The sequence below is a fragment of the Salmo trutta genome, chromosome 23, assembly GCF_901001165.1.
Source record: "Salmo trutta chromosome 23, fSalTru1.1, whole genome shotgun sequence".
Taxonomy (NCBI): domain Eukaryota; kingdom Metazoa; phylum Chordata; class Actinopteri; order Salmoniformes; family Salmonidae; genus Salmo; species Salmo trutta.
The window spans coordinates 1,917,540-1,932,923 of record NC_042979.1 but is presented as its reverse complement, the minus strand read 5'-3'; the positions used below and the strand labels follow the sequence as shown (position 1 = coordinate 1,932,923).

The following is a 15,384-nucleotide window of genomic DNA, read 5'->3' as shown; positions in this document are numbered from 1 at the left end:
GCACGCACGGCTCACCTTGTTGATCCAGAAGACCATGGCGTCCTCCAGGTCAAAGGGCAGCTCCTTGGAGGCGCTGAAGGTGGAGAAGCCTTTGACGCAGTCTACCACCCGCTCTATGCTAATCATCTCCACTGTGTAGGCCATCATCAGGGAATCAATTAGTGGTATGTGGGAACTCTGTACACACAGGGGAGAAACAATATATGTTTAGCATGTTTGCTCCTACCCTACTCGATTGATCGTTTAAGGCAGTGGTTCCCAAACTTTTCATAGTCCCGTACCCCTTCAAACATTCAACCTCCAGCTGCGTACCCCCTCTAGCAACAGGGTCAGCAAATGTTGTTTTTTGCCATCATTGTAAGTCTGCCACACATTTATTAAACATAAGAATTAGTTCTTGTCACATCCCGGCTCGTAGGAAGTGACAAATAATAATAATCAATAATTTTGCTCTTTATTTAACCATCTTACATATAAAACCTTATTTGTTCATTGAAAATTCTGAGTAACTCATCACAGGTTAATGAGAAGGGTGTGCTTGAAAGGATGCACATAACTCTGCAATGTTGGATTGTATTGGAGAGTCTGAGTCTTAAATCATTTTCAACAAGGTCTGTGCCTGTATTTAGTTTTCATGCTAGTGAGGGCCGAGAATCCACTCTCACATAGGTACGTTGTTGCAAAGGGCATCAGTGTCTTAACATCGCGATTTGGTCTTGTGTGTGCTCTCCTGGCCTACACACAATATGAAAACTTCTGACTTCAACTGTATATATATAATATATGTATATATAATATACAAAAGTACTGTACCAGTCAAAAGTTTGGACACACCTACCCCTTCAAGGGTTTTTCTTTATTTTTACTATTTTCTACATTGTAGAATTATAGTGAAGACATCAAAACTATGAAATGACACATATGGAATCATGTAGTAACCGAAAAAGTGTTAAACAAATAAAAATATATTTTATATTTGAGATTCTTCAAAGTAGCCACCCTTTGCCTTGATGACAGCTTTGCACACTCTCGGCATTCTCTCAACCAGCTTAGCCATAGAAAGATTGTTTTAAAACAAACGCTTGATCAAACCTGGAATGCATTTCAATTAACAGGTGTGCCTTTTTAAAAGTGAATTTGTGGAATTTCCTGACACAATATACACATTTTAAACTATTCATACATAAATACATGTGTAGGGTTGGGTACTGTACAGTGGGCTCCAAAATTACTGGCACCTCTGACGGGCAATGCACCAACAATACTATAGAGAGAAACTCAAAATATTAACATGTGAGAAATACTGTACTTCATTCATGTTTTAATGGAACCCACCAAAATCATTTATTGATTTAATTAAAAAATCAATGTCCTCCAAAACAAGGTTTCACAATTAATGGCACCCTTAAAGATTATCGTAAATAACATATACCAAAATTAAACCAGGAATTAAATTCCACTTATTTAAGTTTATCTAAGTGTTAAGGAACTATATTGAGCCATTACATCACTTCCTGTTTCAATAGGGTATAAAACCAAGGTAACACGCATGCAATGTCCCTTTGTCATCCAACACCATGAAGAAAACAAAAGAACTGGCAGTTAACCATTCCTCTCCCTTACTGAACGGTTTGTCCTGTCTGAACTAGTTTCATTTGGCGTCTTGGGGTCACCAGGTTTCAAAAAGCACCATCAGACACCAGGCTCTTTGGAAGGGTTGCCAGAAGAGAGCCCTTTCTGACCCCAAGACACAGACGCAAGCGCTTGGAGCTTGCCAAACGTCATTTAAATGATGACTGGAAGAAGGTGCTCTGTATCTGACCAAAATGTAACATTTTGGTCAGATACAGCATCGGCATGTTTGGCGTAAAAACAGAGATGCATACAAGGAGAGGTACCATATACCCACGGTGAAAAATGGTGGTGGGTCAGTGATGTTTTGGGGCTGTTTTAATTCCAGAGGTCCAAAGGTACTGGTTAAGATTAATGGCATAATGAATTCCACCAAGTATCAGGCAATTTTGGCTGACAATCAGGTTGCCTCTGCCAAAAGGCTGGGACTTGGCCATAGGTGGACTTTCCAACAAGACAATGACCCAAAACATACCTCAAGATCCAACAAAATCAATGTTCTGCCATGGCCATCTCAGTCGCCGGACCTCAATCCAATAGAAAATCTGTGGGCTGAGTTGAAGAGGGCAGTTGATAAGCGCAAACCCAAGAATGTGAAGGATCTTCAAAGGATCTGCATAGAGGAATGGTCCAAAATCCCTCAAAATGTGTTCCTTCATCCTGTCAAACATTACAGGAAGAGACTCCATGAGGTGGTTGCACTAAGTACTAAATGAGGAGTGCCAATAATTATGAAACCTTGATTTGGAGGACATTGATGTTTACATTTTTTTAAGTATTGTTTGTACGTAGCCAGTCAGGGGTGCCAGTAATTTTGGAGCCCACTGTATATCGGGGTGTTTTGAAATATCCGTGGTATGTATTGCCATACCATCTGAACTAGAGTTTTAAAAAAATTGTTTGAATATTTGTACTAGGTTAATAGATAAAGATAAAGCGGTTTACCCAGCTGTGTATTTGGTTTGCAAACTTGCTAGCTAAGTGGCCTCTTGTTATGAGCAGTCAGAGAAAATCACCTCTTGGATTAAGATCCCTGCTGTTTAGTAATATTTGTTTTGTGCGTGCAAAAAACTGAGTAGCCTTTGAGATACTTGTATAGCTTTATGAACTGGGTTGTCCGTCCTTGCAATTAGTTTGTTTGCACTCGTTTGCATTTAGCTAGCACCTGCTATGGGAATTTGCTAGTACTTGTTAGCATTTGTTAGTATTCTGGTAACAGGTCACATGGAATAAATCGGAAGCAAACAGGGATGGACTACCTTAACTACCTTCTAGCTATCTAGTCTGTGTTTTATAAATGTGCAATGAGTATAAATCGACGCATTTATATAAGGAATTGGCAACTCGTTTTCATTCTGAGAAATAAGCATCTTCTTATCCAGTTAGGCCACTTGATTTCAACATCTAAACATAGTGAACAGGCTATGTTGTTCAAACAGTTGGAGACTGAAGGATGTATTTATAACAGTTTAACTGTTCTACCTTGTTTAGCAAGCAAATGGATCCAAGTTGGCTAGACTTGAAATATAAAGATGTAGCCACTCACTACCATGTGGGCTTGTGCTTGAGAGATTGTTTATGAGACCTGTGTTAGTTTTCTATATTGCCTGCTACCAGAAGTTTGTCATTAATAGTGGATATGCATTATGCATGTTTCTGGTTAAATTTGTAACAAAATAGCATTTTCATAGACTTGAAAGCCAAATCAGTGATTATTGATAAAATAATTAAATTGATGGTCTTATGGTTGTGGAAGGCTTATATTTAGCCTAGGTATAATTTTACAAGTCCTGAATTCATTCAATTATTCCTGACTGCTTGAAATGCAGTGTATTGACCTTTAATAGTGCAACAATGCTCATTTAGAAAAAACTCGCCCATAAGTTTGAAAAAAAATTGAGATAGGATTTTTAGGCCAGCCCCATCTCCAACCATGTGATGGCAGGTGATGTAAAGCCATAACAAGTAGGTTTTTTTCAACAACAAATGATGATCAATAACATCAAAGGCTGCACTGAAATCTAACAATGTAGCTCCAACTATCATCTAATTATTCATTTAGCCAAACAGTCATCTGAGTCAGTGCAGTAGAAGTTGAGTGCCCTTCCCTACAGTACATGCATGCTGAAAGTCAGTAGGTAACTTGTTCTCTGGAAAATAGCATTGTATTTGGTCAAACACAGTCCTCTCCATCAGTTTACTGAGAGTAGGCAGCAAACTGATTGGGCGGCTGTTAGAGCCAGCAAAGGGTGCTTACTATTTTTAGGCAGTGGAACTACTTTAGCTTCCTTCCACATCTGTGGATACACTCCTTTAGGCTTTGGATAAAGATATGGCAAATACAGGTGGCAATAGAGTCTGCTACCATTCTCAACAGTTTCCTATGTAGGTTGTCTATACCTGGTGGCTTATCATTATTGATGGATAACTATAATTTTTCAATCACAATCACCTCTCCCACACTAACTTGACCAAATTCAAAACAGCAATCCCTCTCTTTCATTAGATCTTCAATACACAAATATGATGGTTCACTGTTCAATTTTGTCCACTTTACAAGCGGGTGAGGATGAGGTGTGAGGGGGGGGGGGGGTGTGCTGTGGGATTATTGAAGACACTCTTTGAAGAGGTAGGGTGTCAGATGTTTTCGGAACATGGGCAGGGACTCTGCTGTCCTAGCTTCAGGGGGAGACTGGTTCCATCATTGGGGTGCCAGGACAGAGAAGAGCTTTGACTGGGATGAACAGGAGCCAAGAGACCAGAGGTGGCAGAACGGAGTGCTCGGGTTGGGTGTAGGGTTTGAACATATCCTGAAGGTAGGGAGGGGCAGTTCATCTTGCTGCTCCGGTAGGCAAGTACCATGGTCTTGTAGCAGATGCAAGCTTTAACTGGAATTCTGTGGAGTGTGTGGAGGAGCATGGTGACATGGGATAACTTGGGAAGGTTGAACACCAGGCGGGCAACAGCGTTCTGGATAACTTGCAGGGGTTTGATGGCACAAGCTGGGAGCCCAGCCAACAGTGAGTTGCAGTAGTCTAGATGGGTGCCTGGATAACCACATGCGCCGCTTCCTGTGTGAGGTAGGCTCGTACTCTACGGATGTTGAAGAGCATGAACCTGCGTTGCTTTTGTTTTTCAGAAAACGACAGGGTGTTGTCTAGGGTCACGCACTCTGGGAGGGGGACACTGTGGACTTGGAGTGGGCAGGCCTTCCATGGGAGGAAGAGCAGCTCAGTCTTGTCGAGGTTGAGCTTGAGGTGGTGGACTGACATCCAAGCTGTTTCTTTACAGACGCATGTTAGTCAACAACTGGTAAGAATAATTGTACAAATACTCCAAGTGCTGCATCTGGATTCACTTCCTCATACACATCAGGCCAACATACATTTTTTAGAGTCCTGAGAATTTTTTTTTGTATGATCTCTTATAAATAAACTTAAGGCCCTGCCTTTGGTACTTTGGATTTCCTTGTTATTGCCACCATGTTATGGTCACAACAATTGGAACTGACATTGTTTAGGAGCAAAGCTCTGCAGCATTTGTGAAGATATGATCAATACATGTGGATTTCACAGATCCAACACTATCACTAGTTGGTTGAGTGATAACTTGGATCATATTGAGCCACCCTTGTTTCTAGGAAACAATAGACAATTATTCGTTTGACCAAATATTTAGGAAGAGGTCATCATTTCATAGAGTCTGAAAGAAGAAACCACATGGAGGTTTCATGATGCTTGTATCTAAATGTAACCGGTGTGAAATGGCTAGCTAGTTAGCAGGGTGCACGCGAATAGTGTTTCAATCGGTGACGTCACTCACTGAGACCTTGAAGTAGTTGTTCCCCTTGCTCTGCAAGGGCCACGGCTTTTGTGGAGCGATGGGTAACGATGCTTCGAGGGTGGCTGTTGTCTATGTGTGCAGAGGGTCCCTGGTTTGAACACAGGTAGGGGCGAGGAGAGGGACGGAAGCTATACTGTTACATAAACCAAAGAAGATCATGTTAAGATTGGGTCTCTATATCAGTTGAGGTCTCTATAAGCTTCAATAGGTCATCCTAAAACTATCATGAAAGTGCATCCTTGTATCTGTCTTGGCTAATATAGTCAAAATGTTTGCATTAGGGTAAAAAAAGGGAAAAAGTGTTAATCTTGTGTTACAATGATTTTTAAAAATTGTGATTGTGTTGAATTGTGTTTGGAAAATAAAAAATAGACAGGGATATGTATATTTCCCTTTCAAGACGATTCAATACGTACTTTATCTAGATACATGGGCTCCGATACGATACATTTTAGTTTGAAACGTTTGTTTGAGTAGAGAACGAATCAATGTATTTGTTGCATAAACACATTCATTCATTTCACATTCATTCATTTCTAAATTCAAATCTGTAGCTGATGGAGTTCATGAGCTGGGCCTCTGAGCTGGATCTGTCTGAGCTTGACGTGTGTGTAAATTATGCATGTCTACGGTGTATGTACTGTGTGAGTGTGTGTAAATTGTCTATGTACTATTTAGGCACCTGATCTGAGTCATAAAGGAGACTAGGGATCTAACACCCCACTACCACTATCAAACTAGGGAGGGCAACGTAGCCTGTTTTCTGTCCCCCACACTTTGGTTCTGAAATCACCATCACCCACTAATTAAATTGTAATTTTGCTAATTAAGTGTTTGAGCTAGTAAGGTATCAATATTTCAAATTAGCTATGGCATAGCCAATGAATATATAGTACAACTTTGGATTTCACCCCCATCTCAAAATCAAATGGTTTTGATCGTTTGTCATTTTTTTGTGAGTTTCTTCTCTACTCCCGCTTAGGCCATGCAGCGCACCTCGCAAATGATGAACTATACACTATATATCTAAAAATGACCATATATACACAGATTGTTTAAAGCAAAACTATTAAAACTACTAAAAATGGTTCTTTAAAGGGTTCTCCTATGAGGACAGCCAAAGAACCCTTTCAAGTTCTAGATAGCACCATTTTTTCTAAGAGTTTACCAAAACTATTGCTGATGGTGAACCTGAACAATCTGAATAAAACCTATTGTAAACTCCGTTCAGCAGGTAGCCTATAGCCGAATGAGAGTTGCGTCTCCGGTAACTTAAAACAGCATTTTCAACAGTGCATAGATAACAATTACCTAGCTTGTCACTTAACTAATAAAGCCTAATCTAATGCAAAACATGTTATGGGTGCCACGCAGATGTGCAAGATCAGGAACAGGCAGCCTACCTTGCGTTGGTCATCGTGCGAAGCTGGGCACAGTTTGACTAGGCTACTGATATTGCCTAGGGTTGTTCAGCATGCAAAATGACTTGTTGATCAATGACTGTTAACGTTACATGCTTAGTTCGACACTGAAGGAGAGGACGCATTGGGTGTAAAAAAAAAGAAGAGCAAAACATTTTTGTGACTCCGCAATGCGTAACGTTTGAATGGATAAATCAGAAGACCGATGCATGCTACATTTGGTTCGATTTGGGGTCTGTGTACAGATGCAGTCAGTCGTATCTTAAACATTTGAATCGGGACCGATTCCTATGTGAATTGTTACATACCTAATAGACATGGTTTTAAAAAGGTAGTGGTAATATTTCCCTTACCGAAAAACTGGTTTCTGGAAAACATTTGTGGCAAACCTTTGGACAATTTGCAACTTGTGAACTTCTGGCAAACAACTCTGGGAAACTCAGTATGAATATTGAAATTATATCAGGGTTTTGGTTACTGTGTGTTAAAAATTGAAAAGTATATACATAAACCAAATCACAACATTAAATGAACTTACTTCACAGAGAAAAAAACCAAACATACTAAATGTAGTAAATATACTAAAGAACATGTATTCAATGTCTTAACAGATAAAATAAATCCAATACAACTTGAAATAATCAGCATGCTAGTGAAGAAAATGGCAAAGATGGGATATTTCCCAAATAAAATGTTTCATCTTTTTATGCAGCGACAACATTTACATGAGAGAAATGTGAACACTATGGGGACATTGACCTTAGGATGTTTAAAGGGATAACAAAATAATTATCTACACGATCCAAGTGATAACTGAGCAATAAATTAACCAATGGAAGTTTAAAAGATAATTAGCCATTTTTAAAAATTAAAACAACAAAAACTAAATCAAACCCAGTTCGGAACTATTGCCTTTTTGAGTGAACTTTGGAGATGGCGGCTCTGTGGAAGTCCTTCCTACAAAGCTTGTTGAATGCATGCACTTAAACAAATCAGAAAACAAAACAAAATTAGGATACTGAAAACAATGCATATTCAAAGGTAGAAATTTAGTTATGCCTAATATGGCAATATTATTTCCCCAAAATGAATTATTGGTACTCAAAAAAATGTTGGGTTAAAAAAAAACAACAATTTGGGTAATTTTGACAACCCAGCGTTAGGTCAATATTGGACAAAACAAAGCATTGGGTTAATTAAACCCAGTGGATTTGGTTTTTGCTTCTAACCCAGCGCCTTGGGTTGAGCGCTTGACTCAACTGTTGGATAAATTAGACTGACTATATTGCTGGGTTAAAACCACCCAGCGTGTTGGGTAGTGACATAAACCCAGCACATTGGGTTAGGGGATTGACCCAGCAGCTGGGTCATTTTTGTTCTCAATCTAATCCTAATTTCAATTTTGCTTGTATATTTTGCCTTCTCTATCATCCCACCACCGCTGTTTCTTACACACACACAATCAAGATACAATGTTGAATTTCAAACAATTAATTTCAAACAATTAATTTCTATTGCCTGCATTTTAGAACATACATCACGTCAGAGAATATGCAAGAATATATTCTTATTTTTTTAAATAGCACATTGAAACAAAGCCCTATTGTCTAAATATGTTTACCAGTGCCAGATCTAATAGACATTCACATTAACTGACACACATCAGCTAGCTTAGGCTATCTTAGGTGACAGTACACACCATGCTGTTTTGCCATACAATAAATCTTAATTTGGGTCGAGTTAAAACATTGTTACACAGATCAAGTGTAAAATATTACATTTGAAGGTCACTCTACTAGAGGTCAACCGATTAATCGGAATGGCCGATTAATTAGGGCCGATTCCAGGTTTTCATAACAATCGGTAATCGGCATTTTTTGAATGCCGATTATGGCCGATTACATTGCACTCCACGATCAGACTGCGTGGCAGGCTGACCACCTGTTACACGAGTGCAGCAAGGAGCCAAAGTAAATTGCTAGCTAGCATTAAACTTATCTTATAAAAAACAATCAATCTTAACATAATCACTAGTTAACTACACATTCTTGATAATATTACTAGTTTATCTAGCTTGTCCTGCGTTGCATATAATCAATGCGGTGCCTGTTCATTTATCATCGAATCACAGCCTACTTTGCCAAACGGGTGATGATTTAACAGGCGCATTCGCAAAAAAAGCACTGTCGTTGCACCAATGTACCTAACCATAAACATCAATGCCTTTCTTTAAAATCAATACACAAGTACATTTTTTTAAACCTGCATATTTAGTTAATATTGCCTGCTAACATGAATTTCTTTTAACTAGGAAAATTGCGTCACTTCTCTTGCGTTCTGTGCAAACAGAGTCAGGGTATATGCAGCAGTTTGGGCCGCCTGGCTCGTTGCGAACTGTGTGAAGACCATTTCTTCTAACAAAGACCGTAAGTAATTTGCCAGAATTTTACATAATTATGACATAACATTGAAGGTTGTGCAATGTAACAGCAATATTTAGACTTAGGGTCGCCCGTTCGATAAAATACGGAACGGTTCCGTATTTCACTGAAAGAATAAGCGTTTTGTTTTCGAAATTATAGTTTCAGGATTTGACCATATTAATGACCTAAGGCTCGTATTTCTGGGTGTTTATTATATCCTAATTAATCTATGATTTGATAGAGCAGTATATATATATAAAAATTGGCCGATTAATCGGCAGCAACTTTTTTTGGGGGTCCTCCAATAATCGGTATCGGCGTTGAAAAATCATAATCGGTCAACCTCTACACTCCAACTAAGGACATGGACTAATGACTCATTACTTTACGTTCATTCATAAAGCACTTCACAGTCCCCAAAATGTAACATTTGTATTTAAAATAAATTGTTGTGATAGAATGAAAGTGTACCAGAAGGCACCAGTAGTTGAACTAAAGGCAAACAAGCCACACACCTTACTGTAGGCAAAAAATAGGCACACATGCATTAAAAAACAAACTAAAAGTCAATTTAACAGAACTATAAATTGTTCCTTAAGAGCATATTAGCATTGGAATGAGAAGCACCTTGGAGGGGATGTAGTATCCAGTACAGGCCGGTGGAAAGCTGGGAGGGTGGCAAGCGCTACACCTAAACGTTTTTCAGCCATTTAGTTTAGGAGTAATTTTACAAGCCCTGAATTTATTAGATTATTCCTGACTGTTTGAAATGCAGTGTATTGACCTTTCAACTTAGCAACAAAGCTTATGTAGAGAAAACAAAACAAAAGAATTGAGATATACAGTTGAAGTCGGAAGTTTACATACACCTTAACCAAGTACATTTAAACTCAGTTTTTCACAATTCCTGACATTTAATCCTAGTAAAAATTCCCTGTTTTAGGTCAGTTAGGATCGGCACTTTATTTTAAGAATGTGAAATGTCAGAATAATAGTAGAGAGAATGATTTCGTTCAGCTTTTATTTCTTTCTTCACATTCCCAGTGAGTCAGAAGTTTACATACACTCAATTAGTATTTGGTAGCATTGCATTTAAATTGTTTAACTTGGGTCAAATGTTTTGGTTAGCCTTCCACAAGTTTCCCACAATAAGTTGGTGAATTTTGGCCCATTCCTCCTGACAGAGCTAGTGTAACTGAGTCAGGTTTGTAGGCCTCCTTGCTTGCACACTTTTTCAGTTCTGTCCACAAATTTTCTATAGGATTGAGGTCAGGACTTTGTGATGGCCACTCCAATACCTTGACTTTGTTGTCCTTAAGCCATTTTGCCACAACTTTGGAAGTATGCTTGGGGTCATTGTCCATTTGGAAGACCCATTTGCAACAAAACAGTTATATTTTTGTTTCATCAGACCAGAGGACATTTCTCCCAAAAGTACAATCTTTGTTCCCATGTGCAGTTGCAAACCGTAGTCTGGCTTTTTTATGGCGGTTTCGGAGCAGTGGATTCTTCCTTGCTGAGTGGCCTTTCAGGTTATGACGATATAAGACTCGTTTTACTGTGGATGTAGATACTTTTGTACCCGTTTCTTCCAGCATCTTCACAAGGTCCTTTGCTGTTGTTCTGGAATTGATTTACACTTTTTGCACCAAAGTACATTAATCTCTAGGAGACAGGATGCGTCTCCTTCATGAGCGGTATGACGGCTGCGTGGACCCATGGTGTTTATACTTGCGTACTACTGTTCGTATAGATGAACGTGGTACCTTCAGGCGTTTGGAAATTGCTCCTGTAACCGATGTGAAATGGCTAGCTAGTTAGCTGGGTGCTCGCTAATAGCGTTTCAATCGGTGACGTCACTCGTTCTGAGACCTTGAAGTAATTGTTCCCCTTGCTCTGCAAGGGCCGCAGCTTTTGTGGAGCGATGGGTAACGATGCTTCGAGGGTGGCTGTTGTCTATGTGTGCAGAGGGTCCCTGGTTTGAACACAGGTAGGGGCGAGGAGAGGGACGGAAGCTATACTGTTACATAAACCAAAGAAGATCATGTTAAGATTGGGTCTCTAAATCAGTTGAGGTCTCTATAAGCTTCAATAGGTCATCCTAAAACTATCATGAAAGTGCATCCTTGTATCTGTCTTGGCTAATATACTGTAATTTCCGGACTATTGAGCGCACCTGAATATAAGCCGCACCCACTGAATTGAAAAAAAAATATTATTTTGAACATAAATAAGCCGCACATGTCTATAAGCCGTAGAATGTGTTTTTTTTTTGTTTTTTTTTGAAAGCGGGAAAAATCCATATATTAGCCGTGTCATTGTTTAAGCCGCGAGGTTCAAAGCCTGGGAAAAAAGTAGCGGCTTATAATCCGGAAATAACAGTAGTCAAAATGTTTGCATTAGGGTAAAAAAAAAAGGAAAAAAGTGTTTGTTAAGTGTTAATCTTGTGTTAAAAGATGCTTACAATGATTTTAAACAATTGTGATTGTGTTGAATTGTGTTTGGAAAATAAACAAATCGAGCCCAGGTAGGGGCAAGGAAAGGGACGGAAGCTATACTGTTACACTCCTAAGGATAAACCAGACTTGTGGAGGTCTACAATTTTTTTTCTGAGGTCTTGGCTGATTTCTTTAGATTTTCCCATGATGTCAAGCAAAAAGGCAGAGTTTGAAGGTAGGCCTTGGAATACATCCACAGGTACACCTCCAATTGACTCAAATTATGTCAATTAGCCTATCTGAAGCTTCTAAAGCCATGACATCATTTTCTGGAATTTTCCAAGCTGTTTAAAGGCACAGTCAACTTAGTGTATGTAAACTTCTGACCCACTGGAATTGTGAAACAGTGAATTATAAGTGGAATAATCTGTTTGTAAACTATTGTTGGGAAAACGACTTGTGTCATGCACAAAGTAGATGTCCTAACCGACTTGCCAAAACTATAGTTTGTTAACAAGAAATTTGTGGCGTGGTTGAAAAATGAGTTTTAATGACTCCAACCTAAGTGTATGTAAACTTCCGAATTCAACTGTAATATCGCTCTTATCCATAATAGTCTCATAATGTAGATTTTCTACCCCCATGTGCTCTAGCTGTTGGCTAGAGTGCATGTGCCAAGACCAGAGTGGGCACATTTGCTAAATAACGCGCCAGTTTGTGACAAAACCATTAGCAGAGTTGAAAATGCAATGGAAACCCATTTAACTTGGGAATTGTGTGGCAAAAGTTATTTTTATGTACACTATGTCATCACGCACAGCCTTTTATCCACAAAAAGTCTGTTAGCTGGAAATATTTACAGTGTGAAAATGCGCATATTGTTTTATGCTGATTAAAAAATATTTGCATGGAAATCTGTCGCAAATTGAATGGAAATCTACCCAATGTTTTGTAATGTGAAATTATGCATAACAACTTACAGGGTGCAAGTCAATGAAGGACTTTCTGGTCTCACTGAAGCGGAGTCAGAAATATCTTCCTGCCTACCTTGTAGACTGGTGTTGGGAGGACCACTGGCAGAAGTCTTAAAGTGATGTCACCTTGTGTATCTGGAGAGAAGAATGTTTAGTGACTAACTTAGTTTCAGGCAACAACAAAAAAAATGAGCGTAATCAAAAAAATCAAATCGCTATAGACAAATTAGTCAGTTTAAGCTAGACATATGTATTTTTCTTGCATTGGATGTGTCTCAATATACCACATCTGACGATTTCGCACTTCCACATCTGTGGTGAAAGGTGAGAGAGCTAGAGCAGTGTTTGTCAGACCATGAGACACCTGAAAATCAGTCTTCTCTCAAAATCTTCTGTAGTGTCCGAACCGTTTGGCCCACAAACTATTATGGAACGATTTGACTCACGAACACGATGGTGTTCTCCATTTTGATCTACGACTCCCACAAGCATCTTGGGAATCATTGGAAGTCGGTACAGCCGATCTGCCAACTTTGTCTGTAGCGTCCTAACAGTCTGGGCTACACACTAATATGACCCCTCTGTGTAAAGGTGAGACTCTCACGAACATGTCGGTGTGAGTGGAAGTATATATGGAGACTGTTTAGTGCCACAAATAAGGGGTTCAATGTAAAATAATAAATGTTTCCTGATCTTTCTTATCTCTCTCAGACATAGGTCAGAAACTTCTGAACAAACTTCCTTTAGATTTTTTTGTGGGGACTATTGTTCCATGTAGTTTATTTGTTGTTCAATGCGTTTGTATTGGCTAATAGCAGTAACAGACTGTAATGGGTTAAAAAACAAGAAAAAAGCGGCAATAGTACTGCTTGTCAATTTTGAACGCAGTAGCCAGTATACACTTCCTCAAAGTAGTCTGAATTGATCTAAGATAACTCAAGAAATCAAGAAATCTTTCATTGATTTTTATGTTTTTGCCGAGATCTTAGTCGCGCAATTTTACATGTAACTAAGATGTTTTTCTAAATGAGAAAATGGGTATGAAAACGAGTCGTCTCTCGTTGAATGACAAAGACTTTACTGAAGAATCTTTACTGTTGACCAATCACCGACAAAGGAGCGTAGACTTCAGCTATCAACTTCGGCTTCCCTCCCCCCAAAATTTGGTGTGCCCGAAAACCTGTACTGAAGTCCAAAACGAACAAAAATGTCACAAAATGTCGTCATAATATATGCACCAACTCTTCCTTACTGTTTCGGCAGGGAAAGCATGCGAACACCGTAAGACACCACCAGCAGGGTCATTTCACACCATACCTACACTTCCAAGATAAGGGCCTGGTTCTCTCTAGGCTGGCGAAACGAAGACCCCTAGCAGCCGGGTTTAAAATGTGTAAGTCCTGAGCAATCTGTAGTAAAGCAAACAATTACTTTTTTTTAAATATTTTATTCTACTTTGTTTTTTTGACAAACAAAAACATACATTGACAAAAGCAAGACAACTTAACATTTACATACATATCCACAGACATGAATGACATCGCACTTGCTCAGATCCACATGTTCTCACCGTATCCACACCCAATGCTGTTAATAATGCTTGTGAGACTCTGCCCCGTATGACTTAAAATTGTGTTGATGTAGCCAGACAATTACTTTTCCCTTGCAATTAATCACTAGCCTGGCTAACATCTAACTCTTGAAGTCCTCCTGACTTCAGAGTCTGGAATGACTGATGTTGTCGGCACAATGTGTCTTTAATAAAGGAGACTGTGCTTTTACTGGTTGGCTCTCTGTGTCTTTCTCATTTAAACACCCACAGCCACACACAGCCCCTGAGCGCCGCCCACTTCTATTACAATGGTTGGATTTTCAAATTCAAAACAATGAGGAGGTTTCAATCCCAGAGGAAAAAAAATACATTTGAGAGAACCAAACCCTGTCGCATAATTTATTCGGCAATATTGCATTAACAAACAGCCTCCTTTCCAGATGTGTGTTGTCACAGCTCTCCCTGTGAGTCAAGTGGGTCGCATCAGAATCAAATTCAAGTCTAATGTATTTGTAAAACATGCAACCCACCATGCCTGGAGTATTCAGCAGACACAGATACTCTCGGACTGTCTTGGCCCCTTTCTGTCTGGTCCACTGAGCCCTCTGGATTGCGGTCTCCTTCATGTACTCCGCAACCTGGGTTGCCGGCCAGATGTTAAGCCACTTGTATGGAGGTACATTTGTGTATTTTTGTCGAGAGCAAAACTTTTTTCTTTTCAATCAAAAATAATTGTTCTGAAAGCAAAAACAAGGCTTTAAAATAAAATTTGCAATCAAATATTTTGTAATAGCGCACAAAACTTTATGCATTTTATTCCCCATTGATTACAGCATTACCCCAAAAATGGAGGAGGCATGTGGCAGCGGGAGGAGGTAGGAAACTGGTCTGTCTGCCCAATATAAAGGATCAAAACTGGTGGAGGAATAAAAATAGCATAAATAGGAAAGTATACCAGTTTCATTTGAGGATCAGGATGTTGACAACTGTGCCATACAGATAGCAAAATAGTTGGGAAGAGATTTTTTACGTACCGATTCCATGGTACAGGGTGTATGAGTTGATATAAACTCAGCAAAAAAATAAACGTCCTCTCACTGT

General features: G+C 39.2%; 1 protein-coding gene and 1 long non-coding RNA gene across 3 annotated transcripts in view; both read right to left on the bottom strand.

The window, feature by feature from the left end:
• The window catches only part of LOC115159081 (calmodulin-regulated spectrin-associated protein 1-B), a 167,902-nt gene that overhangs the window by 86,436 nt on the left and 66,082 nt on the right, over window positions 1-15,384 (bottom strand). For both annotated transcript variants that reach the window (XM_029708458.1, XM_029708457.1), the window contains exon 4: window positions 16-177. In XM_029708458.1, the coding sequence (XP_029564318.1) occupies window positions 16-177 (162 nt within the window). The remainder of the gene's footprint in view (window positions 1-15; window positions 178-15,384) is intronic.
• Window positions 7,469-15,159, bottom strand: LOC115159082 (uncharacterized). The gene is made up of 3 exons (XR_003868836.1): window positions 14,814-15,159; window positions 12,805-12,866; window positions 7,469-7,878 (listed from the first exon to the last, which is right to left on the bottom strand). It is a non-coding gene; the product is annotated as an uncharacterized LOC115159082 (long non-coding RNA).